Source organism: Podarcis liolepis, assembly GCF_965112155.1.
Source record: "Podarcis liolepis genome assembly, chromosome: 5".
Taxonomy (NCBI): domain Eukaryota; kingdom Metazoa; phylum Chordata; class Lepidosauria; order Squamata; family Lacertidae; genus Podarcis; species Podarcis liolepis.
This window is the reverse complement of record NC_139556.1, coordinates 46,542,045-46,569,936: the sequence shown is the minus strand read 5'-3', so window position 1 is coordinate 46,569,936 and position 27,892 is coordinate 46,542,045. Positions and strand designations below refer to the sequence as shown.

Genomic DNA, 27,892 nt, shown 5'->3' with positions numbered 1-27,892 from the left:
TTCAGTCCTTGCCAAAGCATCTCCAAGAGAAGTTTTTGGAATTCAAGTGTGCGCCAACAGCCAAAGATGATGTCAAACCATTCACTGTGGAAAAGTTTGGCTTGAAATATCTCTTGATATACCCCAAAACAGGAGTGCAGCTCTGCTCATCATTGTGCCATTTTCATCCACATACCTTTGCAAAACTCCACCCCCCCTGCTCTTATGACTATTAAAGCAGCTCAACATACTGGATGTTGAAAGTGACCTAAGCTGTGTCCTGAATGCAAGACATTGAGCCTAGCATGCAACATCATCAGTGTTCACGTCAATACTAATTGTAGTAGACTTGTTGAAATTTTTAATTTCATATGAATTTTTTGAAAATTTGAATAATTCATTTTTTAGAATTGTAAGCATTTAGATTCATTTTTATTAAGCCAAAAACTATTAACTATAATTAAAAGTCACAATATTTCATTTGAATTTTCAAAAGGATTGAAATAATTAGGGGAGCCAGGCTTGACAGGTGAATAATATGTTTATATTAGCTAAAAGGGTACATGGGTTAGCAACATAGCTGTCAAGCTTCCCTCTTTTGGTGGGAAATTCCCTTATTCCAGCGCCGTTTCCCGCTGCTATCCCGGATTGTTAGATATCCTGTAGACTGTCCCCGGGACAGGTGAGGCTGCTGATCCCTTATTTTCAAATCTGAAAGTTGACAGCTATGGTTATCAAAGGTTGAGAAACACTGCCTTAAAGGCTGCTTACAAACCAAAAACAACCTTTAAAATAATTCCCCTAGAAAATAGTAGAAGACAACTGAATTTAGTGGTGTATTTTGGCCATATTATACATCTTTTTTGAGATACACACACACACACTAACCAAGTATTAGGGGGCCTTCAGCAAATAAGGAAAACTTCCCCACCACTAGGATCACACAATTATTTAAAACACATTAATGTCTTAAATAATTTATACTAAGACCAAACATGGAGCATTTCCCGTCAAATATTTCCTTTAATACTGGGACGTGTGGGGCGTGGCCAGGGCCAATTTAAACCATGATGCGATGCTGAATCGCCCCTTCTAGCCTCGCGCCACAGATCTCCCGCCCTCCCACCCTTGGTTCAAGTTGCGTCATTGGCCTTGCTATGGATTTCGGTTGGTCGCCGTTGAGGGGCCTGGTAGGACTTTTTCCACTTGGCAAATTGGCACTGGCCATTTGGTTTTCGCCTACCTCATAGCAATCATCACAACTTTGTAAGGTTTGGTGATTAGGCATTTGGTGAATAGCAATGTGGGGGGGGAGGGGAGGGGAGATGTGGCCATCACCTGCCCCTCCATGCTTAAGGGTATTCCGTTAAAGCAGGGGTCAGCAACCTTTTTCAGTCGTGGGCCTGTCCACCGTCCCTCAGACCATGTGGTGGGCCGAACTATATTTTGGAAAAAAATATGAACGAATTCCCATGCCCCACAAATAACCCAGAGATGCATTTTGAATAAAAGCACACATTCTACTCATGTAAAAACACCAGGCAGGCCCACAAATAACCCAGAGATGCATTTTAAATAAAAGGACACGCTGATTCCCGGACTGTCCGTGGGCCAGACTGAGAAGGCAATTGGGCTGCATCCGGCCCCCGGGCCTTAGGTTGCCTACCCCTGTGTTAAAGGAATCCGGGGATGTGGATCTCATCCGAAGCCTGGGGAGGGGCTAGGGCCATGCCACAACCCCATCGAGAACCTGGGGGATGCTCGAGTTGTTCCACATCGGCGGGCCTCCCCCTACTCGTCGTTTACCCTTACCAGACTCCCTGCAAGGCGGGCAGGAGTCAGATATAGTCGGTTCGGGTCCAGTGCCTAAGCCAATACCACTCACATTCTGTAACCAATAAAGTTGTGGCCTAAATTTTGCCCATTAACATTAACCTAAAATAATGGGTCCTTGTGTCTTTATTCTCATGGGGCTTGGGGGTTTGACTGATACGCCGCCCAGCAAAATTGGTTTAATAGTTAATCTTTAAACAAAGTTTTAGGGGGAAATACAACCTGCAGCAAATATGGAAAACTTCCCCACCACTAGAACCACACAATTATTTAAAACAAATTAATGTCTTAAATAATTTCTACTAAGACCAAACACGGAGCATTTCCCCTCAAACATTTCCTTTAATACTGGAAAGTAAAAAGATGAAGTTAGAATGGATATTGGTGCAGGTACTGTTCTAATCCTACCCTTCACTAATTTCTCCCCCTCCCTCACCCTGTCAAATAACTGCAACTTTGAGAGGGGCATATATTTGCAGTTAAGGAAAAGGCATAGGAGGAAAGAATTTGAACTCTCTCTCAAGGCTCTACCTTCCCTCTATTCAAAGCAGCTGCCTGGGCCCTCAGTCAACATATCTCATATCCATTATTGTTGGCCCTGAATTTAATGGGTTCTAATTCAAGGTGAACATTAAAAAAAGATTTGTGGTTTGGTACAGAAATCCGTGGGGGGCACCAGTGCCTTCCATCCATGGATGCTGGTGGAAACTTAATATAAAAGCGAAGTTTCCACCAGTTCCCATGAAAGGAAGGCACTGATGCTCCACATGGATTTCTGTACCAAACCACAAATCTTTTTTTAATGTTCACCTTGAATTGGAAGCAGTATGGGAAACAAATTAATGATATAAATACTTTATCATTGTTCTCAGAAAGGTCCTGTGCTGTAACCCTTTCAACAGACTACACTCACTAAATCTGAAATCTCTAAAGAATTATAAAAAGCACACCATCTGTTTCTAATTAAATGATCTAAAAATAGAATCAGGAAGATATCTAATACATAAGACATTGTGCTAGTTTGCTTAAGATCCCACATGTATGCCTATTTGGTGAATGTTGTATTTTAAAAGTTGGCAATTATCCCCCTGCCAATTAGGAAAGATAATGAAGGCTAACTGAATGCATGCAACCATATGTTTTCATAACAACTAAATCACCACATATACCAAGACTTGTCTTCTAAAACTCAAAACATTACAAAATCTAATTCATCTATTAAATTCTATGCAAAATCATATGGAGCAGTTCTACTGAATGCACTGGGGCATACTTCTCTGTAAATATAAATCAAGATTGTGCGGCAAGAAATTCTAATTGTACCGTAAAAGGCTGTAGTCACCAATATGGTGCTTTCTGATACAACTGGAAACTTCTGGATCTTACAAAGCCTCAGAGGCCTATGGTCAGATCCAGTAAAACAGATCCTTCTGAAATTCCCTCTTCCAGCCATCAACCCACAATCAAATCTATATCTCTATTTACTGAGCCACAACAATCATCTGGTGCTTTTCAGTGCTGTCATGGTACAAACATATAAATTCAACAAATGGATCCACATCAATCTTTGCCATTTTGACAAGGGATCACCTCAGAGCTACCATCAAAGCATTAGTTACCTCTGTCCACAGAAGTGCTTTGTGACTTCACAGGATGGCAACAAAACCACCAAAGTAAAAAAATTAAATAAAGCCATGAATATCCTTGGAGATCCATGTTTTAGATCAAATAGATGGTGTTTTGATAAGATCCCCATGTAAAATTATTCAAATTCAACAGAATCCATATTAATTCTGCTGAATCAGAGTGTGTGGGGGCACATACAACATCCTCTCAGAATTCCAATGTACTAACAGACCCAGAAAAGCTGGTAACCTTTACAATGTCACAATTGGCCAATAAATGACTTTTGCAACTGGCAAAATCAACTGAATAAAGATTGGAAGCAAAAGTTGAGATTTGTTAGTCTAGTTATCTTATTTTCAATGGGCTTCTGTTTAATTCTACTAATCCATTGTTGATCACTTCTTTTTTGATAGGTATATTAAGTAACAGAACAAAATAATGCAGTTTAGATTTCTGTTTTAAACCACAGACATTCAGGCAGAGAAAAATATAACAAAAGAGCCTCTATGATCTTTTAAGTTGGGGGAAGCTCATATCTTCAAAAACCCTAGCTAACAAAAATGAATCAGCATCATGAGATAAAATCTAAACAATGAGTCACATTATGTGGTATCTCTCTCTATGGACTGTAAATAATTTAAGAGTATGACTCTATATAGTAATATGTTTGTACACACAGAGAGAGAGAATATTGCAGGCTATCACTGCAATCCTGCATGCAGATGGGCTATATTTTACGAGGTTATATAATAAACAGCCAAATGAATACATACCTTGGAATAAGAGCTTTTTAATGGTGTCCACTTTTCACTACTCAGGAGATAAGGGACTATTATTTCATAGTGCGCTGGTTGGTTCTTTGAAATCCATTGCCTAGAGAATTCCAGCTTGTGCTTTGCATCCCCTCCTAGAGGAAAAAAATGATTTATTTATTTTTAATGTTAACAAACATATTGCACATACTATACAAAATATTGCTAAATGAAATAAACTGAAAAGGTAAAACACCAATGTAAGACTTAAAGATGTGATACACAAGTAAGCATTTATGTGGTCTGCTTTTTGGTTCCATATTATGTTGTTTTCACTTTGGAAGTAGATAAAGAAATCGTTTCCACATGTGGAAGAAGGAATAGAAAGAGATTAACTTGAAATAGAAGGGGAAATGATAATGGAAGGTACTTTACACCAACCCAGTTGCTTCTTAAGGCTGTGGTCCCTGGCAACTTTTCAGAAGGTACCTGAGGCTAAGGTAAGATATTAGAGTAAATGCTGAAAAGACAGAGGTTTCTCACATGTCTCCACTGCATTCTGTATAGGCACTCTGTTTTCTTTTTTTTTTTTTTGCCATTTAAATTTTTATTAAGGTTTTCCACAAAAAAAAAAACACACTCAACATCTCCATTTACATATCACATTGTTTGTCTTGTTTGGACCTCCCACAACTTTTCTGGCAATCATTCGTAGTTTAGACCTTATCCACACATTCCTTTATAACAATATTTCCATTATATTTTATATTTTTAATCTTCTTTACCTTCTGGTAATATTCCCTATTATTCACAAAGCTGTTTTAAAACACACTAGCGTTGTACCATCCTCACATATGTTTTCCAAATACTCCGTAAATTTTCCCCAGTCCTTTAAGAATCTATGATCTTTCTGATATCTAATTTTCCCCGTTAATTTGTCCAGTTCTGCATACTCAATTAATTTTGACCTCCATTCTTCCAAATTCGGGACCTCTTCCTGTTTCCACCTTTGAGCTATCAGTGTCCTTGCTGCGGTGATCGCATATTGAAACAATTTGCAGTCTCCCTTACTTATATCCCTTCTTGTTATCCCCAGCAAGAAGGTTTCTGGTTTCTTACCGAAGCTATATTTTAGCATTTTCTTTAGTTCCTTATATATTTTCTCCCAGAACCCCCTTACTTTTCTACAGTCCCACCACATATGCATAAATGTGCCTTCCTTCTCCCTGCATCTCCAACACTTGTTACAAGTCTTGTACATTTTTGATAATTTCACTGGTGTCATATGTTGGGAATCTGCCAGGGAGATAGTGTCCATCATGAGCCCCCAAGCCGGAGTTCTGGACGATCATCGATCTTCCGTAGACAGGCAGATCCAGCAGTTAGCGACACGAAGCCTCTGGAAACTCCTAGCATCATTCCAGGCTTGTGTACACTGTTTATCAGCAGAAGCACAGCCAAAAGCTTGCACCGCAGAAGAGCATAATTTACAGACTTTATTAGCGTTTAACAGAACAAAAGAAAACGTGACCGTTCTGTGTCAGCATCTCTGGCCAACTGAGAAAACGAAAGGAAAAAACAGCAAGCATAAACATCCTGTGAATAGGACATGCGCAGACTCTGTTGCTTACAAAAGCCTGCTCCCTTTTAAGGTGGAATGGAAATATCCTAACATCCTCACCCTTTCCGTGTAACCTGTTGTACCTGTGGTTCACCCAATTGCAACCTTTGTACATAAACCTTAAGTTGTTCTTTGTTAACAACCTTAGACAACAGATCAGCAGGAATTTCATTTCCTGCCATGTAGGACACCTGAATCAGTCCTTTCTGGATACACTCTCTTGCACGATGTAACTTAATCTGCAAGTACTTGGTTCTCTGCTTGCAACTTTCCGAGTTCAGCAAAGCCAAACAAGATCTATTGTCTTGATACACTTGTATAGGACATTTCACAGAAACCCCGATGTCCTTAAACAGTTGCATCAACCATTCACAATCCATGAGTGAAAATGACAGAGCATTGAGTTCTGCTTCACAGGAACTTAGGCTCACTGTTGTCTGCTTCTTGCACAACCAGTCAAACAGGCAGTGGTTGTACATGTAGCACACACCAGAAGTGCTTGTACCATCCGTGGTGTCACTTCCAAAACTTGCATCAGCAAAGATTTCAAGACCTCCAGTCTTCTGACTGGTGAACCTCAGCCTGTAGTGCATAGTCCCTTTCAAATAGCGGGCTATGCGCTTCAGAGCTTTCCAATCCTGAACCGTAGGATTGTTGGCATGTCTGCTAAGCAGATTACAGCTTACAGCTATGTCAGGTCTTGAACATCTGGCAATGAAATTCAGCTTGCCTAGAATGCATCTGTACAGCGTTGTGTCAGAAAACGCTTCAGCAGTACTGTCTACCTGGTAACCTGTCACCATCGGTGTGTCTGCTGGGTTTGCATCAACCAAATTCAACCTGGTTAATACATCAGCAATTTTCTGTGTTTGGTGTACCAGAAAATTACCTGCTTGGTCCTTCTCCACCTGCAGAGAAAGATAGTTGGATACCTCACCAAGATCCTTCATGTCAAAGTGCTCCTTCAGCTGAGCTAGGGTGCTTTGGTAAAAAGCCTGATTCTTCCAAAACATCAGAAGATCATCAACAAAACATAAACAATACAGTTTGTTTTGCCCCTCCTCCTTGACAAACACACATGGATCAGCTTTGCCCTGGTGAAAACCTAGAGAAAGCAATGTCTCAGTGAGTTTTGTGTTCCAACACCTGGCACTCTGCTTGAGACCATATAAGGATTTCCGCAGTTTACAGACCATACCCTTCTGTATCTCCACCCCATCAGGTGGAAGCATGAACAGCTGTTCATTCAAAATCCCGTACAAAAAAGCTGTATTAATGTCGTGGTGGGAAACATGCAGTTTCTCCTCCGCAGCGACCTTGAGCATCAGCCGAATGCTCTCATATTTGACTGTGGGTGAGTAGGTCTCGTGGTAATCCTGTCCTGGTACCTGTGAAAAACCTCTGGCAACCAATCTGGCTTTGTGTCTGACTACCTTGCCATTCTGGTCTGTCTTGGCCTTGAAGACCCATTTGCTGCCAACCAGTCTCATTCCTGGGACTACCGGTACCAATTCCCAAGTTTGGTTCCTGTTCAAGGAATCAACTTCAGCCTTCATGGCATTAAGCCAAGGCTCAGCATCTTTAGAGGTTAACTCCTGAACCTCTTTGAAGCTTGAAGGTTCCCATACCTTCTCTGAGCTACCAAGAACAGCAGTTGCTGTCTTAGCAAACTCATCAGCATACCTCTTTGGAGGTCTGCCCTTGGTCGCCCTTTCAGATCTGCGTACTAGACGCAAGTCTTCTGGACTCATCTCCTCTTTCTTAGGAGAAAAATGACCAATGGTGAACAGTGGTTCTTCCAGTTCATTGTCAGACGCATCAGATGGTCTGACTGAGGCCTTTGCGCTCTGGTAGTCTGCTGTGTCATCACTTTCACTGACATCAGCAGCAGCGCCGCCCACTGAACTGGAATCCGAACTCTGATCATCCTCATCATCCTCATCCTCATCATCATCCTCAGCAGCTTCCTCAGCTTTAGCTGCTTGCTTGACATCACCTTCAACCTCCTCTGGGTAACACTGGAAAATTCCCACATTTTCCCCCCACTTAGGATTGTACTCAACACTCCTTGTGAACTTAATGGATTTAGAGTCAGTCATCCATACCCTGTATGCACCTTTTTCGTACCCCATGAACAAACCATGTGCCCCACGCTTCCCAAGCTTGTTGGTTTGTTGTGTGCGTATCCACATGTCCGAACCAAAGATTCTCATGTGTTTGGTGTTGGGTTTCTTGCCAAACATCTTCTCATAGGGGGTACAACCAATGGGTGATGACAATCTGCGATTAAAAGTGTAAACCAGATTCCCCAAAGCTTCCCCCCAAAACTTATCAGGGAGATTGGCATCATGCAACAAGGTCTTGATTCCTTGCAGCAATGTTTGATTTGCTCTCTCCGCAAGCCCATTCATCCATGGCGATCTGGGCGTTGACATGTCATGCTGGATTCCCTTCTCAGTCAGGAAAGCTTCAAACTGCTGAGAAGTGAACTCCCCGCCCCGATCAGTAAACAAACAAGAAATACGTTTACCGTGCACATTCTCCAACCAAGCACAGAATTCCTTAAACTTTGGAAACGCTTGCGATTTCTGTTCGAGCAAATACACATGAATGTACCTGGAAAAAGAATCAATCAGAATCATGAAGTACCTTGCTCCTCCTAAAGAGGGCGCTAGTGGACCAACCAGGTCCGCATGCACTAGCTGGTAGGGCTTGGAAGCCTGCCTGCTAGACTCCTTGCCCTTTGGAGCAACCTTCACCTTGTTCTCTGCACAGGATACACATTTCATGTGAAATTTACAGGGTTTGATGTTCAAACCCTCAACCACTTCTGGCATCTTGGCCAGTGCCTTCCAAGAGAGGTGACAAAACCTTCGATGCGCATCATGAATGCAACCTGCATGAAGAACTTTGTTAGTTTGTGCAACACAACAAGAATCAGCATTAGATACAGCAACAGTGTCATCATAAGTTATATGGAACAAACCATCCATAAACTTTGCATGCAAATAGTCCTCTTTGCCTTTACTGATGACACAGACGCTCCTCTTGAAGGAAATCTGAAAACCACGCCCAGTAAGCTGTGGGACACTCAACAAGTTGCTTGCAGCGCCTGGAACATATAGTACACCACTGATGGTTGTGTGCAAACTTGCAAGCTTCACAGTCCCTTCTCCAGCAATTTGCAACGTCCTTCCATCAGCCAGGTGGATCTCACCTTCCTGAGGCTTGAAGGAGATAAAGAGATGCCGATCCTTGGAAACGTGGCGGGTGCAGCCTGAATCCACAACAAAGTCGCCTTTGGCTGTTGGAGCAGTCTTTACAGCAAGCAAACCCTTGTTTTCCAGCGGTTTGGGCTTTTGCAGCTTGCCCCCCTGCTGCTCCTGGCCAGCAGACTTGCCTTTAGCCTTTGGTGAAGCTGTGCCAGCAAGCAAAACCTTGCTTTCCACTGGCGTGGGCTTTTGCAGCTCGCCCCCCTGCTTCTGGCCATCTGCAGACGTGCCTTTAGCCTTTGGTGAAGCTGTGCCAGTAAACAACGCTTTGTTTTTCACTTGCGCGGGCTCTTCACCCTCCCTCTGCTCCTGGCCATCTGCAGGTGTCTGCCTGTGGCTCTGTTTACCTTTGCCTTTCCGGCTTCTGCAAAGGCGATGGCCTTGGTTCCCATGAGAAACAGAGCTCTCAGCTGCCGACTCCTTGGCTCCCCCTGGAGGCTGGAATGCTGCCTGGGATGACGTGACGGTCAGCTCCCCCTGCAGCTTGCAACCGGTGCCCTCAGCATCCCTGCACTCATTCGCATTCTGGGAAACAGCTAGGACCTCCGATGCAGTCAAACTCTGGGCTGGGATTATTGGTTTGTGAGCTTTCAACAAAGCAGTCCACATTGCACGTGCAGTGGTGTTGCCAGCCAGCGTCTTAATTTCCTCAAGAGATACGGATAGGACTATTATGTCCATCGCTTTCGAATCAGCTGATTTCCATCTCTCTGTCAGAGGAACTGGGGGGGCTCCAGAAACAACATGCCACACCCCAAACTGACGCAGTAAACTCTCACACCATTTTGCCCAGGGTTCATAATTCTGCCCATGTAACTTAAGGGACTGAGCATCTCCAGAAGCTTGGAAAAACTCCATGTCCAGCTTTTGGCTTTTAGCCGTGAGTCTATTTTAACTTGAAAGACTCCTTATCTTGGCAGCTCATTAATCACGAACTCTTTGGCTCGGCTCCCAGGCCAATTAAGCCTTGCCGGAGTTCAAAGGCTCTTTGCCGAGGTATAACAGAAAAAGCGTCCGTCCCTTTCGCTTTTCCCCCCTTCATACCTCTTACGCAGTCTGTTGCAGCTTTACTCTCCTGTAGGTGCCGTGAATCTGGGCCCGAAACCTTGTTGTTGGGAATCTGCCAGGGAGATAGTGTCCATCATGAGCCCCCAAGCCGGAGTTCTGGACGATCATCGATCTTCCGTAGACAGGCAGATCCAGCAGTTAGCGACACGAAGCCTCTGGAAACTCCTAGCATCATTCCAGGCTTGTGTACACTGTTTATCAGCAGAAGCACAGCCAAAAGCTTGCACCGCAGAAGAGCATAATTTACAGACTTTATTAGCGTTTAACAGAACAAAAGAAAACGTGACCGTTCTGTGTCAGCATCTCTGGCCAACTGAGAAAACGAAAGGAAAAAACAGCAAGCATAAACATCCTGTGAATAGGACATGCGCAGACTCTGTTGCTTACAAAAGCCTGCTCCCTTTTAAGGTGGAACGGAAATATCCTAACACCTATACCACCTATAGACCATCTTCATTGTATTCTCTCTTAATGTGACACATGCGGTGAACTTCAAATTTTCATTCCAAATTTTTTGCCAATCGTCCAAATCTATATTATAACCTAGATCTTTAGCCCACTGAATCATAACTCCCTTCACCTCCTCATCCATTGTATGCCATTCCAGCAAAATTTTGTACATTTTAGAGATTATTTTACAGTCGTTGTTTACAATTTCTGTTTGAAATCTTGAGTCTTTTTCTTTATACCCTTTTTCTTTCTCTTCCTTTTTAAACATTTCGTTTACTTGTCGGTAGTGTAGCCAATCATAGACAAATTCTTTTACTTGTTCATATGGTTTAATCTTCCACTTATCCCCTTCCTTCCTCACCAAATCTGCATAAGTGGCCCAGTCACTTCTCATATTAATTTTCTTAACTCCCATAGCCTCTAACGGGGATAACCAATGTGGGACCCCTGTTTCCAATATATTTTTGTATCTGTCCCAAACTTCCAGTAGCGATTTGCGAAAGATGTGGTTTTCAAATGAACTGTATCCTTTCTTCTTTTCTTTCCAGAGATGCGCATGCCATCCAAACCTGGCATTGAATCCTTCCAAATCTAGGAGCTTTGTGTTCTTTAATTTAATCCATTCTTTTAGCCAGCAGAGACAAGCCGCTTCGTAATAAAGCTTTAGATCCGGCAGGGCAAAGCCTCCCCTTTCTTTTACATCTGTTAGTAGTTTGTATTTAATTCTCGGCTTTTTGCCCTGCCAGATATATCTAGATATCATTCTCTGCCATTCTTTAAAAATCGCTACTCCTTTTAAAATTGGTAACATCTGGAAAAGAAACAACATCTTCGGTAGTACTGACATCTTGATCATTGAGATTCTTCCCCAGAAAGACAATTTAAGCCTGTTCCATATTTCCAAGTCTTTCTTAATTCCCTTCCACACCGAAACATAGTTATTTTGGTACAGATCAATATTCTTTGGCGTAAGCCATATTCCCAAGTATTTCACTTTTTTGGCTATTTCTATTCCCGTTTTTTGTTGCAGGCGCTCCATCTCTATTTTTTCCATATTTTTTGCTAAGATTTTGGTTTTCTTCCTGTTAATTATAAAGCCAGCCACCTCTCCAAATTTTTCAATTTCCTCCAGTATCTCTGTTGCAGTTTCCGACGGTTCCTCCGCCATCAAAACTAAATCGTCGGCAAAGGCTTTAACCTTGTATTGATTTTGGCCCACTGTCACCCCCTTTATACTTTCCTTCTTTCTGATTGAATCCAATAACACCTCTAGAACCATGATGAATAGTAGTGTTTTCAGTAACTATAGTTAAGATTAACAATAGTTTAGGGCTCAGATGATGCTAAACTGGGGTTTATCTAAAGTGTGTCTTATTTCCTCTTGCAGCTACACTAGAGAAGGAAAGAAAGAGAACTACATGAGCCTGGGGAAAGCTTAGCTAATTCACATTACTGTTAAACCATTGTTTAGTGCTACATTAGAACAAAACCATCCTAGTATGGCAACACCACTAAAGATAAATGAATAGCAATTTCCTCTTATGTTCCTTCTTTTCCTTTACCAGAGTACCTCCTATCCTACAATAAGGTTACATCTCAATTATATAGCTCTTCACATGAGCATAGCGGGGGGGGGGGAGCAGGTAGGGAGGCAGCTGCTGCCCCATAGATCAAGTAAAACAATAGAAATAACTAACTGAACCAATCATGTCAGTTCTGGGGGGCCCCACACAAGTCCTGCCCCCCCACAAAAATCCTGGGTACACCCATGGATCTTCACATTGATTTTGCACAAAGGGTTTAACCATTTTTATTTAAGACTTTGTATTAGCTTTCCTAAATATTTTTAAGATCTTTAACATTTTATTCTTCTCTGAAAAAAAACTCCACAGTTGTGTGCCATTTCTACAAGCTATTTGAGTTTGTTTTTTCCCCTTCCATGGACATAATTATCCATTATCTCAGTAGTTTCAAAATGTTTTATCCGGAACATGCAAGTCGCAGAGTATTTACAGTCCCTAGGTGTTCTAGATGCACATTAGTGAAAGAATCATCTCAAAGAGAGAAGATACAAGCTAACACAGTATGCACTGCAGAGCCAGATTATTAGCGCTATGTCAAAAAAGCAACTGGTTTCTGGCTTTTATTTCTTACTCCTAATTATACTAATTATAGCTGCCAGAGAAACAGCTCTAAAATGTAATAAAGCTCCGTGGGTCTCAAGTTACTCACTATGGGCTTGGTCCAGTCAAAGTTGCATACTTCTAGGTCAGATAAATTTTAACAGGATTCTAATGAGATTTAAGTGTTTAACTTGGTTGGACTGCAGCCAAACTTCAGCTCTGTATTTTAGTAATGACAATCCATGAGACGATCCATTTATATGTAGCAAGAGATCTTAAAAGGCTGCAAGCCAATCCTGGGCATGTTTACTCAGAAGTAAGTCCTACTGAGTTCAATGGATTTAGTTCCTAGCATGTATCGGATTATAATCATTCTGCACCAACTGCAGCCCCTTGATCAGTTGCAAGAGAAACCACATGTACAGCACATTACAATGACCAAATTATCCCTAGCTATGAAAGGGTGCAGCTTGAGAAAGGCACTCTTCACCACAGAGGCCACCCGGGAAAATAGTTTCAAGAGCACCCTAAACTGCATTCCTGTTTCTTTAGAGGGAATGTAACCCTATCTAGAACAGGCAAGGAAACCATTTACCCACAGTGTGTCTTTATCTTAGAAGGGTTCAGTTGGTATTTATCTTGGAACTGAATTGATTTTACGTATGTGCTGTTGTTCTAAACTGTTTTTATGTTTATAATTGTCTTTTGAAATTGTTTTTTAAAAGTGCAATTGTTTTTAACTGGTTTCATATATGTGATGATACTGCAAATTGTTTCAGGATAGGAAACAATTCATTAATGAAATAAATAAATAGGTTCGGTATCGATCTGTTGTCCCTTCATTCTCTACACAACTGCATCCAGGCACTGGTTCAGTTTCTGCACAGCATCTCCTGTCTCAGATTTAATGGGAAAACAAGAGCCGGGTATCATCAGCATACTGATGACAATGTGCACCAGGCTTCCTGATGACTGCTCCCAAAGGTTTCATATAAATGTTAAATAGAATTGCAGACATGACGGTGCCTGCTCAGCGTGAGACAGTTATGCCACTGAAGAGTCCCCTGGATGTGAGGGAGATGTCATATCATTCCTAGAGGGGCAAGGCTACTACATCATCATCATTTATTATTTATACCCCGCGCATCTGGCTGCTGGGTTTCCCCAGCCACTCTGGGCAGCTCCCAACAGAATACGGTGGACACTCAGGTTGCGAACGTGATCTGTGCAGGATGCACGTTCTCAACCTGCAGAGTTCTCAACCTGCAGCGACGTGTCTGTGCATGTGCGGGTTGCAATTTAGCGCTTCTGTGCATGCGCGACCCCCGAAACCCGGAAGTAACCCATTCCAGAACTTCCGGGTTTCAGCGGGTCCGTAACCAGAAAAAACGCAACCTGAAGCCTCTGTAACCCGAGGTATGACTGTTAAAAACACAATAAAACATCAAACATTAAAAACTTCCCTAAACAGGGCTGCCTTCAGATGTCTTCTAAAAGTCAGATAGTTGTTTATTTGGTACAGAGTGGGTTTGGTGTCATGAGTGTGCTCACACCACACTGTGCCCACACCACTCTGAGCTCCCTTGCTGCCTCTCCCCTTCCTCTGTTGGTAAGTGCCAGCAACATGCAGCACTGGGATGCCTGGAGAGCAATGTAGTCCCACCCAATGACTCTGAACAGAGCACATGATTAATCAGATTATTTCCATCAAATCAGTGCATGATCACCATCAAATCTCTCCAAGCCACATTTTATTTCTTGTCCCAATTAAACCTTCAACACAGATTGGAATTTGGCCATTTAAAACTGCTATTTTTTTCATACTGCTATGGAAGGGGGAAAACCTTTCACACATCTTGAGCACACATAGCATTACTTTTCTAAGCATAGCATGAAATGAAATCTAACACAGTTTCGTATCAACCATGAGGAATCAAAACAGTGTCATCAAAGAAGGGTCGGCGGGGGGAATGCTACTAGCCTACTAATTAATACTATAAATATTTAACTGCAAATTCTTGAAAATAACATCTGAATTCTTCCAGGAAGAAAGGATCATTGTCCAGGTAAAATAAAAAGTGAAACCTGACAAAAAAAATATTATGAAAAAAGTAGATTTTGTCAATGTGTGTGCAGCTCATTCTTTTCAGCTCATTAGAGCAGTCACAACTATTTAAAATTAAATTACTTCATTTTTATACCAACTACTTTACAAGATTCATAAATGTTAAGCCTCCATGGAAAACTTCATAAACTTGTATCTTAAAAAGCAAATTTTTCTCTCTGCAATTTTTTTTCTGCTGTGCAACATTTATTAACGCTTAATAAATGGGTGAGTGTGTGTGGAGAAGATAGATAGAAAACTTAGTAGACCAAATGATACCTTTGCTTCAATGTTAATTTACTAATGATAGTAAAAACATTTAACTCTGAAGCACTGGGAAGAAATAGAAGGATTTCAACAGAACCAAATATATGATACTAAATATATGACAAAACTGAAACAATACAGCCCAACTTTAGTTAGAAGTTAGGTAATGTTATCTCACTTTCTTTTGGTGCACGTGGGATTTTAAACTTTACAGAGCTCTTCAGGCAGCTGTGCAATGGTTAAAAACAGGCATAGGCAAACTCAGCCCTCCAGATGTTTTGGGACTACAACTCTCATCATCCCTGATCACTGGTCCTGTTAGCTAGGGATGATGGGAGTTGTAATCCCAAAACATCTAGAGGGCCGAGTTTGCCTATGTCTGGTTAAAAGCATGTATGCATCAACTGAAGTTGGACCATTTAAGATTTCTCCAACATTACTATTAACCATTCTCTAAAATAAACACAGTACAGTCCCAAGATGGGCTGGGCATATTTCATTTCATTCCATAGAGGGCTTTTGTTCATGGGACAAGAAGCCTAGCAACCAGTCAAGTGCCAAAGACCCTCCAGATGTTGTTAGACTATGCGAATAACATCGTGCACTCACCATGTGCTACCGTTTACCACACAGAGTACTGCAATCATGCTTTCTATCTCCATGCATTACTCTCTAAATTGGGAAGACAAGGATGAAAAGATCCAGACACTCAGCCCATTTAGATGTTCCTACTTTGGTATAGAGCAATTGCTGTGTTGAGGATCTTTACATCTGCCCAGGGCTTTTTTTCCAGCCAGAACTCACCAGATCTCAGTTCCTGCACCTCTCAGATGGGTGGCATTGCCATTATAAGAGAACAAGGGAGTCATTCATGGTGCATTCTGGCAAATTCCGCCCCCCACCCCCCGAAAAATAGCACTGCATCTGCCTATATGTGTAGAACAATGTTTAAAAACTAGCTTTACATTTGAGGCTTCTTCTTAGGTGATCCATTATGACTGAGTAGTGATGGTCCTTTTTGTCTTCCTGCAACCACATACAAGAAGTATTCAGTTCATCCTAGTAGCAGATGGTGCTACACCCAGCTCCCAATCCCCTCACCCCTCCTGGTAAGCAGCAGTGACTGTTGAAAAGTCAGGATGGTCAGAGTTGTAGTCTAACAACATTTGAATGGCCATGGGTTCACCACTCTTGCTATAATAGCTTCACTATAATCAGCTGTAAGGCTGATTATAAAATACAGGTCCTTCTTTGCAGTATTTGATGGGTCATTAATTCAGCCATGAAGACGAGCACATCTCTAAACCAACTGCATCTAGAAGCAAAAACAGGATATAGGCTTTGTCTTACAATTAGGGCAGAATCTGACAGCTTTGGCTTCCTCATCAGGTAACAACAGATCCAGTTTTAGCTGTAAGACAACCATGTTCCTGTTTGCAAATAAGTAGGACTGGGCTTCCTATAGAAGAATTATGCTGAACCTGTAAACCTTTTCAGATATAGAGTGTTAACTGTGCGAAAGACTGCTAAAGTCAGGGGAACATACTGCATAAATAGGGCGTTCTCATACTGATAAATTATTTGAAAAGGGGGAAATGGACAAAACATTTCAGAGAGAGATAGCATTTGTATGAGAGAGGGACGCATGCCAGTATGAAACATGGGCTGTAAATTGCCTAAAGAGACACAAAGGAAGTTGTGTCAGTTAGACAGAATCACACAGGACATCAAAACAGGATTCACAACAACTTACTAAAAAAAGGGGGGGGATGCAGATAGATGTCAAAGGGTCAAGACAAGAAATGAAGAGTAACTTATACAATTCAAACAATGCCGAATGTATATTCTTAATTCTTTTCTGTGTTTGAGATATGGAAGGCAGAAAAGCTTGTTATAAACATAGGAGAACCTACATTGTGTAAGAAACAAACAGGAAATGAGATGTAAGCATACAGGGAAACAAAAGATAGCAAGCTTCTGGATGTTCACTTATATGGCTGTGTTCCAAAACGTCTGCCTACATTTAGTTCAGTGCATAAACACTACAACCACCAAATACCTGTATATGCTCTCTCTGGTTCTGTTTTTTCTTTAAATATTTATAGCCCCACCTTCATCTATTGATATTGGGACAGGGTAAAAAATAATCAATATAATAATCTACCACACAACAATAAAACACATAATCAGAACAAATGAAGACAGATAAAGCAAAAGAAAGGTTATCAATCAGCAACTTTGAAACCTTAAAATGTTATTGGTCATGACCCAACCCACTGCTGTTACACAATTACTGGTTGGCATCTCTGTGAACAGTGCACCAATCACTGCAACTTATTTACAAAAAGGTACTGTGATTAGGCAATGCCCTAATAATTTACACATGGCCCAGCACTGTACTATTGAGAATTAATCACAGTTAGAGCCCAGTTGCACCAGTTGAGGATCAAGCTAATTTTACCTAAATTAATAATTATAGTTTATTTGCTGGTGCATTTGTAAATATAAAATTATAGCTTGTGGCAAGGCAGACTTTCCCCCATCTTACTGAGCCTTTTAAAGCTTTGGGTTTTCATCCTTTTTAATCAGAACATTTATTTTCCTTTTTCAATCAAATATTCCTTAATTATAACCCATTTAAATGTAGCAAAGGCGTTAATGTCATGTGTCTTTAAGATCTTTGGAAGAGCTCCTGCTTGTTGTTCCATGACCACCAGATAGTCACTTGGTGACAATATGGAAGTGGGCCTTCTTGGTGGTTGCACCCACTCTGTGCAATGTCCTCTCTCAGGCAATTTGTGAGGAAGAGGCAGTAATTCCTTTTAAATGCTCCTTAAAAACTTAAGTTTATACAGACTTTCCTGGTCCCTGACTCTTACTTATTAATATTTTTGCACACTGCTCAGTTTTTATTTAAGAAATATGGTTGCATTTTGTTTTTATCTATTTCTATTCAGTTTTTAGGAAATGCTATTTGTTGCTTTAAAGTTTTTATTATAGTAAGACGTATAAAAATCGTAAATGTGAAACTTTTTTTTTAAAAAAATTCATTGTGCACTGAAAGTAGCTCCTTTCCATCATATAGTACCCCTTTATTTTTTGCTCAAACATAATGAAAATACTTCCTACCAATCACTGGTCAGATATAGATGGAAAACATTTTATTCTTCTCAGCTCACAAGCCTTCAGAGGAGTATGAACTCAAATGATAACAATCTTCAATATACTACAACGCTTTTATTATTACTTCTTTTCCTTCCATAACATCATGAAAGGAAAGACTTAATGCTGCCATGGAAGTAAACAGAACAAGGAAAAAGAATTTTTATTTTTACTCACAGAAAGGGAAAGAGAAGCCTTTGTTGAGAGATAAACAATATGGAAAATTGTGGCAGAATTAACACTTGCTGCCCTCTAAAGAAACAGATGTGTTTCATAATCACAAACATTTAACATTATTAATAAAAGATCAGTCTGTCAGAATATTCTGCTTGGTGAAAATGTGGGCAGCATGATTTTATTTATTTATTTCTCTACCACTTGAGTCTAAAAAACCTCAAAGAAATTTACAAAAAGAATTTAAAAAATGAAATTATCAGTAAAAATAGGTAAAAATGACTATTTAAAACATTCAAAAATAATTAAATTCAAAAATAAGCTAAAAAAAGAACCCAATTAAAACACACATCAACATTCTACATATCTGGACAGGCTTGGCTAAACAGAAATGTTTAGAAGGAGCATTATATGGCACCTGTAACAACGCTAGAGTTTCACAGGTTGAAATGGTCAAGTGGGCATATATGGAGTAGGGCGATCTTGCAGGTAAACTGGTCCCAAATTGTTAACGGGATACCATCTACACTGCAGAATTATCAATCAAACACTGACAAGGGAATAACAGTCAAGGACATTTGCATTTGAAAAAGAATATACCCGTCTAGAACAATAGCTCTGAAAATACTCAGATGACGACATTAGAGGATGGCATCGGCTTCCTCGATCATTCTTAGTGCTTGTTTCCACACACAAAAAGATGAAGCCTATGTTTCAACCTAAGATTTGCAGATTTGATCATTAAACTACAACATCTCCTAGATAATATGCAATGCAGAGACTTTCTACAACAAAAAGGAATACAATGGTCAAGTAGATACTCTATGCAGATGACCCCTTCCCAAGAGCTATGCTTCTAAATTCTGGATCAGTATTAAGGTTAGAAGTCATCAGCAGTTTCCTCATTTTCCTGAAAGCAGGACAGCTGGTGTATCAGCTAAAGCTCATTAACCTCTGACCACAGCTACCTCCTTACAATCCAGAAGCACACCACAAGCAGTATGACCCAACGTAAAATAGCCATATCCACAATCTCAACAGACCACTCAGTTTGCATCCTATCTAGACTAGGCTGTGGTTTCTTCACCCCTATTCCATTCATTACTGACCTCAACGGGCATTCTGAAAATCTAACCAATATCTGTACAAGTTATCCATGCAGAGAAGTTTACAGAGATAAAGGGGCTGCAACACTGGCACTACTTCCAGCTTTTAGAAAATGAGTATCTATCACAGGCGTCTGCAACCTTTAAGACAAAAAGAGCCACTTGGACCCGTTTCCGAAGAAAAACAACAACTGGGAGCCACAAAACCATTGCGACATTTAAAGCATGCGCGCCGCTGCCCTCCGATCTGACAGCGGGCGGGAAGGTGATGTTGGAACGGTGCGTGACTAACGCACGCACCGCCCCCATGCAACGTCACAGCCAGTAGAGCGCCCGCCACAGTGGGGAGTGTCGGGGCGCACAATGCGCCTCCTCCCCTCGCTAGTATCCGCCCCGGAGCCGCGGCAAAGGTGTAAAAGAGCCACATGCGGCTCCGGAGCTGCGGGTTGCAGACCCCTGATCTATCAAATAGCGTCTTTGAGAATAGCTAGAATGATCCCAAAGTACCTGCTAAAAATGTTAAGTCCTATTCAGTGTTATGTATATACAGTACAAGTCTTACTGAATCCTACAAAGGGAATAAAGTGTACCCTTTCTTCCACAAAACATTTATTCAATAGCACATCCTGCTGCTTCTTTTTCTCTCTTTTTAATCTTAATTCCAGCTTATCTTGTTCATTTACATCATGTATTTTTCTTCTGTACAAAATTAATAATCATGTAACATTTTTTTAGAACATTAAAGATCAGCTAAGGCCTTTGATGAGCCTGAGGACAAAACAGCAGCTAGATGACTCCATGCTTTTCTGAAATTAATTCAGTGCCTTCTGCTTCTAATCAAAATGTATCCTCTCTCTAACTTGACAGGGCTGCCAGCTTCAAACTAATCTACATGGAGGTTTGTTGCATGTCCATTTGATCTTTTGCATTGCTTAGATTCATAAGACATAACTACTCGAATGAGAAGGATGAGTTTCAAGTATTACTGCCCCTTTAGCTAAGCCGCTAAAAGAAACTTTGCTACATTGCAGTTCAAAGAAATATTCAGTGTCATCACTTCCTTTTCAGTGAATCACTTCCTTCTGAGCTACAATGTACTGATAAAAAACCTGCAAGACAAAATATGCCTTCAATATGAATTCACATCTCCAGGGCCTGATGAGCCTATCCCAAGGGTACTAAAGGAGGTTGCAGGTGTAATCTCCAGCCTCTGTGGGCAAATGTTATTCCCATCTTTAAAAGGGGGATAAAAGAAGACCCAAAACTACCAACTAATCAGCTTGACATCAACACCAGGAAAGGACCTAGAACAGACAATTAAATGGTTGTTCTGTGAGCACTTAGAAAAGGATGTTGTGGTTACTAAGACCCAGTATGGGTTTCTCAAAAACAAGTCATGCCAGAGGAATCTCATTTCTTTTTTTGATAGAGTTGCAAGCTTGGCGGATCCGGGGAAAGCTGTGGACATGGTGTATCTTGATTTCAGTAATGCTTCTGACAAAGTCCCCCATGCTATTCTTGTGGAGAAACTGGAAGAATGTGGGCTGGATGAGGTAGCTTTTAGGTGGATTTTTAGCTGGTTCACTGACCAAACCCAAATAGTGCTCACTAATGGTTCCTCATCATCCTGGAAAAAAGTGACAAATGAAGCCCCACAAAGTTCTGTCCTGAGCCCATTGTTGTTCAATGTCTTTATAAGCGACTTGGAATAGGAATTGAGGGGATGCTCATTAAATTAGCAAACTGGGAGGTGTAGCTAATGACACAGAAGAGACAATTTGAATTTAAGATGACCTTAACAAATTGGGGATCTGGACCAAAACTAACAAAATAGAATTCAATGGCGACAAATGTAAGGTTGTACGCTTAGGCAGGAAGAACCAGCTGCACAAATATAAGATGGGGGACACCTGACTTGCATGTAGTCTGTGTGAAAAGGATCTAGAGGTCTTAGTAGACCACAAACATAAGATGACGCAACAGTGTGATGCAGCAGCAAAAAAAAGGTAATGCTAGTCTAGGCTACATCAACAGAAGCATAGTGTCCTAATCAAGGGAAGCAAAAGTTCCACTCTGCTCTGCCTTGGTCAGACCACACATGGAGTACTATGTCCAGTTCTGGCTCTCACTAACAAAGATATTGACAAGCTTGAATATGTGAAAAGGGGGGCAACCAATATGATCAAGGGTCTAGGAAACCAAGCCTTATGAGGAACGGTCGTGGGAGTTGGGTATGTTTAGCCTGGATAAGAGGAGATTGAGAAGATAGAAGAAGATAGACATCTTCAAATATCTAAAAAGCTGTCAGATGGAAGATGGTGCAAGCTTGTTTTCTCCTGCTGTGAAGTATAGTACCTAAACCTATGGCTTCAAGTTACAAGAAAGAAGATGCCAACTAAACATCAAGAAGAACTTTGAAGGTAAGAGCTGTTTGACAGTGGAATGGACTCCATCAGAAGGTGGTGGACTTTCCTTCCTTGAGGTTTTTAAACAGAGGTTGGATGGCCATCTGTCATGGGTGCTTTATCTGAGATTTCGGCATTGCTGGGGGTTGGACTAGATGACCCTTGAGGTTCCTTCCAACTCTACAAATTTATGATTCTATGATTTTATAATCTCAAGACTGCTAATTTTACTTCTTGGTTAGCTGAATACACTGCTATATTGAGAAGGGATTAAACAGCCTTTCATAAATATAATAGTACCCATTGTAGCACATGCTTCCTTAACAGTTGGGTCTTCTTAATATTTCAGCTTCTGTGGTATAACCTTTGGAAGCCTGCAGTTCTGTACACAATAAAGTGCTTCATTCTGGGAGCCATATGACTCCATCAGTCATTCAAGCATATGTTTGGTGCAGCGTGAAAGAGCAGAACTTATTTAAGTCAAATATTTCAAAGCTGACTGTATCTTTAAAAATACCTGGTTTATATGTCGATATAGTATCTCTATAAACCTTTCATTTCTTGTATATTGGCTTGACCCACACTTTCTTGCATGGGTCTGAGCCATTCCCCCCTTGCTCCCATGGAAAACCCACTCCTTAGTGCTAAACAGGAGAAAACATAAATCTGGAGAAAACCTGTATTGCTGTTTGCTCCAACTGAGTGCTAAGAGCAGTTTTCCCACTAGCGGAAAGCAGAGGGACAATAGGAAGTGTGGGTGAGCCCTGAGAAGGGAAATGGCAAAATGTAAAGGCAAAATACAGATAAATTTGAGGGTAAGTAGCTGGTGATTAGAAATGGGAAAGAAATTCAGTTCCATTCACATGTGAAGGTGAACCTACCTAACTCATACTTTCTGAAACTATATGTGAAACAAAACACAGAAATCCTTCAAAACTTTCATTTCTCCAAATTTTGCAAGGCAGTTCTCCAGCTAAGCAATGTGTGCAAAAATGCATCTATTACTGGAAATAATGTACATTCCATTTTGGCGATGGTAACCCTGGTTTAAGGAACCATTTGGTGCCTAGCTGATATATCTGATTTTCTAACACTGTATAGTAAGCTGCTTTGAGTTATCTTGGTAAAAAAAGTGGCCAATAAACTTAATATATATAATATATAGGTGCAAATGGCTTAATTCACAGCTATGAGAACAAAGGATGGCATGAAAAGTCATAGACACAATATATATATATTAGAACCCTATAACTATATTATGTAACCAACATCTCATTTTGATCAGTTTTACAAAGATAAAACAGTGTTCCGGCTTATATCCCCCCCCCCCAGTTTCTACCAAAAAGCACCTTGAGAACTAATACATAGGGATTAGTCCTTGCATCTGCGGCTAGTAATAAATAGAACTCAAATACTTCCAGCTCCTGCCTGCTTGCATGTTCATTTCACTTAACGCAGTGTCAAGACAAAGAGCTGGAGGATTACTCATTCAATATTTTTGTGTTTTGCATCATATCACCATTCAGATGGCGCGACGTTCACATTGTAATTTAATCTTTCATAGATAAGCAGCCATAAGCGGGGTATTTTGCTACATTCAATCAGCTCATATTTTGAAAGGGACACAAATATAAAAACACATACACCACAACAAATTGAGGACACTACCAGAAAAAGTTTCAAATATGTGCCTGATTAGAATCTTTTGTGTAACTGCTGGCAACAGATGCAAAAGGCATTTTTGCCAAGTTCCACATTCAGATCTGTATGCCTTGCTGTATGCTATCAGCCAGCACAATTAACAGGCCATGGAGGATTCCACTTGTTGCCATATTAGATCATATATTTTGGAGAAGAAAAAATGTGTTTATCCAATCTATGGTTTCATTGTACTGTATTTTCAGATACACAAACAGTAAATTCAAGTCGTCCTCATTCTTACTCAAGTTCTGGGCCAGAAATTACACTGAAATGAAGTCATTTTAATAGCACCATGCTTTTGAAGCATTGAAGATGATAGCTAAAGTCTTAATGGATTTTTTAAAAAAACACACAAAGTGCACATATTTTAAATATTTTGCATGGTAGATTTCACATGCTATGAAAATAGCTGACAGCACAATCCTATACAAGTCCACCCAGAAGTAAGCCCCACTGAATTCAATGGCCCTTACTCCCAGAAAGTAGGAATAGAACTGCAGACTAACAATGCATGTTTACTTATAAGAAAGTTTCAATGCATCAGACAGGGCTTAGTGAGTGTGCCTAGTATTCTGTCTCAAATTATTATCAATATTTTGTAATCATATAACATTCATTTATGCTTTTATATCCGACATTTCCTTCAAAGAGCTCAAGTATCTGCTCTCCTGCCCTCCATATTATCCTCTCAACAACCCTATGAGGTTCGTTAGGATGAGGGATGGTGACTGGCCCAAGGTAACACAGTGCATTTCATGGCTGAGTGGGGATTCGAACCCTAGACTCCCAGGTCTAGGGTCCAGCACCCAAAATGCTATACCACACTGACTTTCAGTCATTACAAAAATAATTTCTACTCTCAATTTGGTCCCAAATTTTTCAAAGCCACACTGGTTCATTGCAAACCAAGGGCATATAACTAATTATAATTGCCTTAATCTAAATTGGATTCTATCCACAAAATAGGATTGCCTTATTCCAGCAACCTCAGACCCCTGTCTCTTTAATATTCAAACATCTCCCTTTCCTGCCACACATCAGAGTGCCTCCCTTCCTCCAGAGTATATGTCATCGATGCACCACTGGCAATACAGTGGTACCTCTGGTTACAGATTTAATTCGTTTCCGGATGCCGTGCGCATCCCGAAAAATCTGTAACTAGAGGGCACTGCTTCTGTGCACATGCGCAACACGATAGAGCACTACTGCGCATGCGGCAAAACCTGGAAGTATACACTTCTGGGTTTGCCGCGGCCGTAACCTGAAGATTCCATAACCTGGAGGTTATGCAGCACGGGGTACCAAAGTAAATAAATTTCTGGCAGTAGTACCATCAGGACTAGCAAGTGAGACTAGGAACAGAAATGCGGGACCAACAATTTGATTTGAGGACTCTCCTAGAGATGGAGAAAAAGAAACCTCTAGGCTTCAATAAAGGAGCCTTCAAGGGACCAAAGGCCAAAGGCCAGTATAATTTGGAGACAATCGAATTTGAGCGACTTTCACCTTGACACTTTCTGAATCTCTGGTCTCATATCACATCAGATGTGATGAACTCCAAATTCCCTAGTTTCCCACCATTTCATAATTTCTTGCAGTTGTATATTACAAAACAAAGATTTAAAATATTGCAAAATGGCGTGCAACCTTCCAAATTCTCCCTAAATCTCCATTGCGCTAGATCAGTGATAGCCAAACTTGGCCCTCCAGCTATTTTTTTGGACTACAAATCCCATCATCCCTAGCTAACAGGACCAGTGGTCAGGGATGATGGGAATTGTAGTCCCAAAACAAATGGAGGGCCAAGTTTGGCCATCACTGGGCTAGATGGTAAACAATCCATAGGCAGGGACAGGGGCAGGGAAGTTTGCTAATACTTCCAGTTGTGAAGTATGCAACTATTCACACAGGCAACCAGGAAAAGCACACGGGTTCTTTGATAGGTGGGAAGGGACAGATCTAGTCCCTGGGTCAATTCTAGTTTTTGTGGTTTTAGAGATGGTAAGGCAGTCATTACTATGTTTCTTCTTCCTGGCAGTCCTTGGTGCAACCTAGTATCTGAAGAGCACTTAAGAGAGCTTTGTCTGGATGTCTGCTACCTCCTCTCACATTATAACTGTGACCAGATACATACCCCATAGCTTTGACATGAGTCAGCAAACTTTCTTCTTCTTCCCTCTCCTTCCTTCCCCATTCTGTTTATTTCTCTAGCTGGTGAAGAATTATAGAGAATTTGCAAGCTTGCAAATTATTTTGTGATGTTTTGGTTGGATTTTTTGTTACTGGCCAGTAAGGCTAACTTTGCTTTTTTGCATACTTTTAAATAACGCATAAATCTCCTATTTTGAAGGTCTGTTGCAATTACACATAGATACGAATAAACAATGAATTAGGCCATGTGCTTGCCTGTGACTAAGTGCAAGCTTCAATCATTCAGGGAAGGCTGTGGGCAGGATTCCTGCATTGCAGGGGGTTGGACTAGATGACCCCCGGAGTCCCTTCCAACTCTACAATTCTATGATACTTCATACTAAACAAATCATGTTGCATGGAATGTAGATAGGTGAAGCATATGTAATGGGCTTCGTAATATAAAATCGAATGAAACAAATTTTTATAACATGGCTCACTCAATGATTACAGAAGGTCATTTCAATAAAATTAAGGCAGAATTCATCCTCAGTAATGAGGAACGTTTCAAATACAGAAGCTTGGGTTTATCTCAGTTTTTTATTTGTAGTTGTTGTTGTGTCCATCTGGTTCTGGGACAAACTGGCAAGATCAGTATCTGTCTGCAATTCTATATGTTCTGTGTTTTAGTTCAATACATTATTTGTACTGTAATTATTGTATTAATTGCAGCTGAGACAAGTACCCTAGTACAAGTAACAGATTATCCAAAACTGGCTTTGACTTTAAAGTACATATAACATTGGGAATGGGGCAGTCCAAAGAAACAAACAGACCTGATATGCGATATAAGAGAGACTGAATAAGTTGCCTACAAAAAGCAGTATAGGAGTGGGTTTTTTTGCTATTCATCTAAGTTCTTACACTCTCTCAGAGCTATTTAAATTCATTACATAAACACTTGGGCAGTTAAGCACTCATAAAATTGCTTTGTGAAGTGCCTACCCTACATTCACAGTAACCCATTTTATGCTTTAATATCTCAGGTGTATAATTTTTCTCCTTAAACTAACACAAATACCATGCCGATCATATTATGGATCCTGTGTGCCAAGTATTTAGCCTAGAAGCAGCATAATTCAGTACAGAGGTACACTGTGAGTCAAATCCCACAAGCATGTGTGCTTGACAAGAGCTAGAGAATGTCGCTTGAAGTTTTGCATCTATCAGCACGGTGGGTCACAGATAGCCTTCATCAACTCATATCATTATCCCGTTATTTATTTATTTAAAACACCCCTATGCTGCATTTCATTTTTTTGAAAAGTGAAAGCTGGTTCACAATTACAAAACTAATTCAATAAAATCAACACTAAAAAACGACTACAGCAACCTCTACAGTAGCCAGGAAAACTACAAGCTAAGTATCATTAACCAGCAACTGCTTGGCAAACAAGGTTATTTTAACAAATGCCAAAAACACACCACCATTGGGCCTTGCCTTATTTCAGTTGGCACCTATGGGTGGTGGTGAAGGTTCTGTTCCATGCAAAAGCCCAGTTTTAACACACTGCAATACTGTACATGCCTCCCTGAAAATAAGTGTAAATGAACTCAGTGGGGGATACTTATAACATGTATAGGACTACATTGTTTAATCTGAATTAGAGCTCTGCAGCTATATTATACTGAGAAAACATTCCAAGGGGAAGGTTCCAAACACTGGTTGCATTCACATGCAACAGTAAGCTATAGTACAACAAGCAAATGAACAAGCCATGTATTGTTCACCCAAACTTGTTTTTTCCTCAGTTGCTTCCACAGCAGGCTGAGCACCTGGCGTGGTGTGATCAAACAAACCATGGTTAAGCATAGCTGCTGGGTTCAGACATGACACCAAACCATCATTAAAACAAGCCATGGTTCATGTCAACAATAAAACATTGCTCATATTGTGCTTTGTTTCCAGAAAACAAAGCATAGTTAATATACTGGGCTGGGTTCAGATAATCAAACAAGCCTCACTTTAACTAAACCAGGGGTGGCTAACCCATGGCCCAAATCCACTGCCCACCCCAACTGATTTTAGGTGATCCATGAAGCCCAGCCAACCACCAAA

At 40.7% G+C, this 27,892-nt stretch overlaps 1 protein-coding gene across 4 annotated transcripts in view; it reads right to left on the bottom strand.

The window, feature by feature from the left end:
- The window catches only part of ADAM12 (ADAM metallopeptidase domain 12), a 201,723-nt gene that overhangs the window by 168,494 nt on the left and 5,337 nt on the right, over positions 1 to 27,892 (bottom strand). For all 4 annotated transcript variants that reach the window (XM_083506121.1, XM_083506122.1, XM_083506123.1 and 1 more), the window contains one exon: positions 4,212 to 4,345. In XM_083506121.1, coding sequence (XP_083362247.1) covers positions 4,212 to 4,345 — 134 coding nt within the window. The remainder of the gene's footprint in view (positions 1 to 4,211; positions 4,346 to 27,892) is intronic.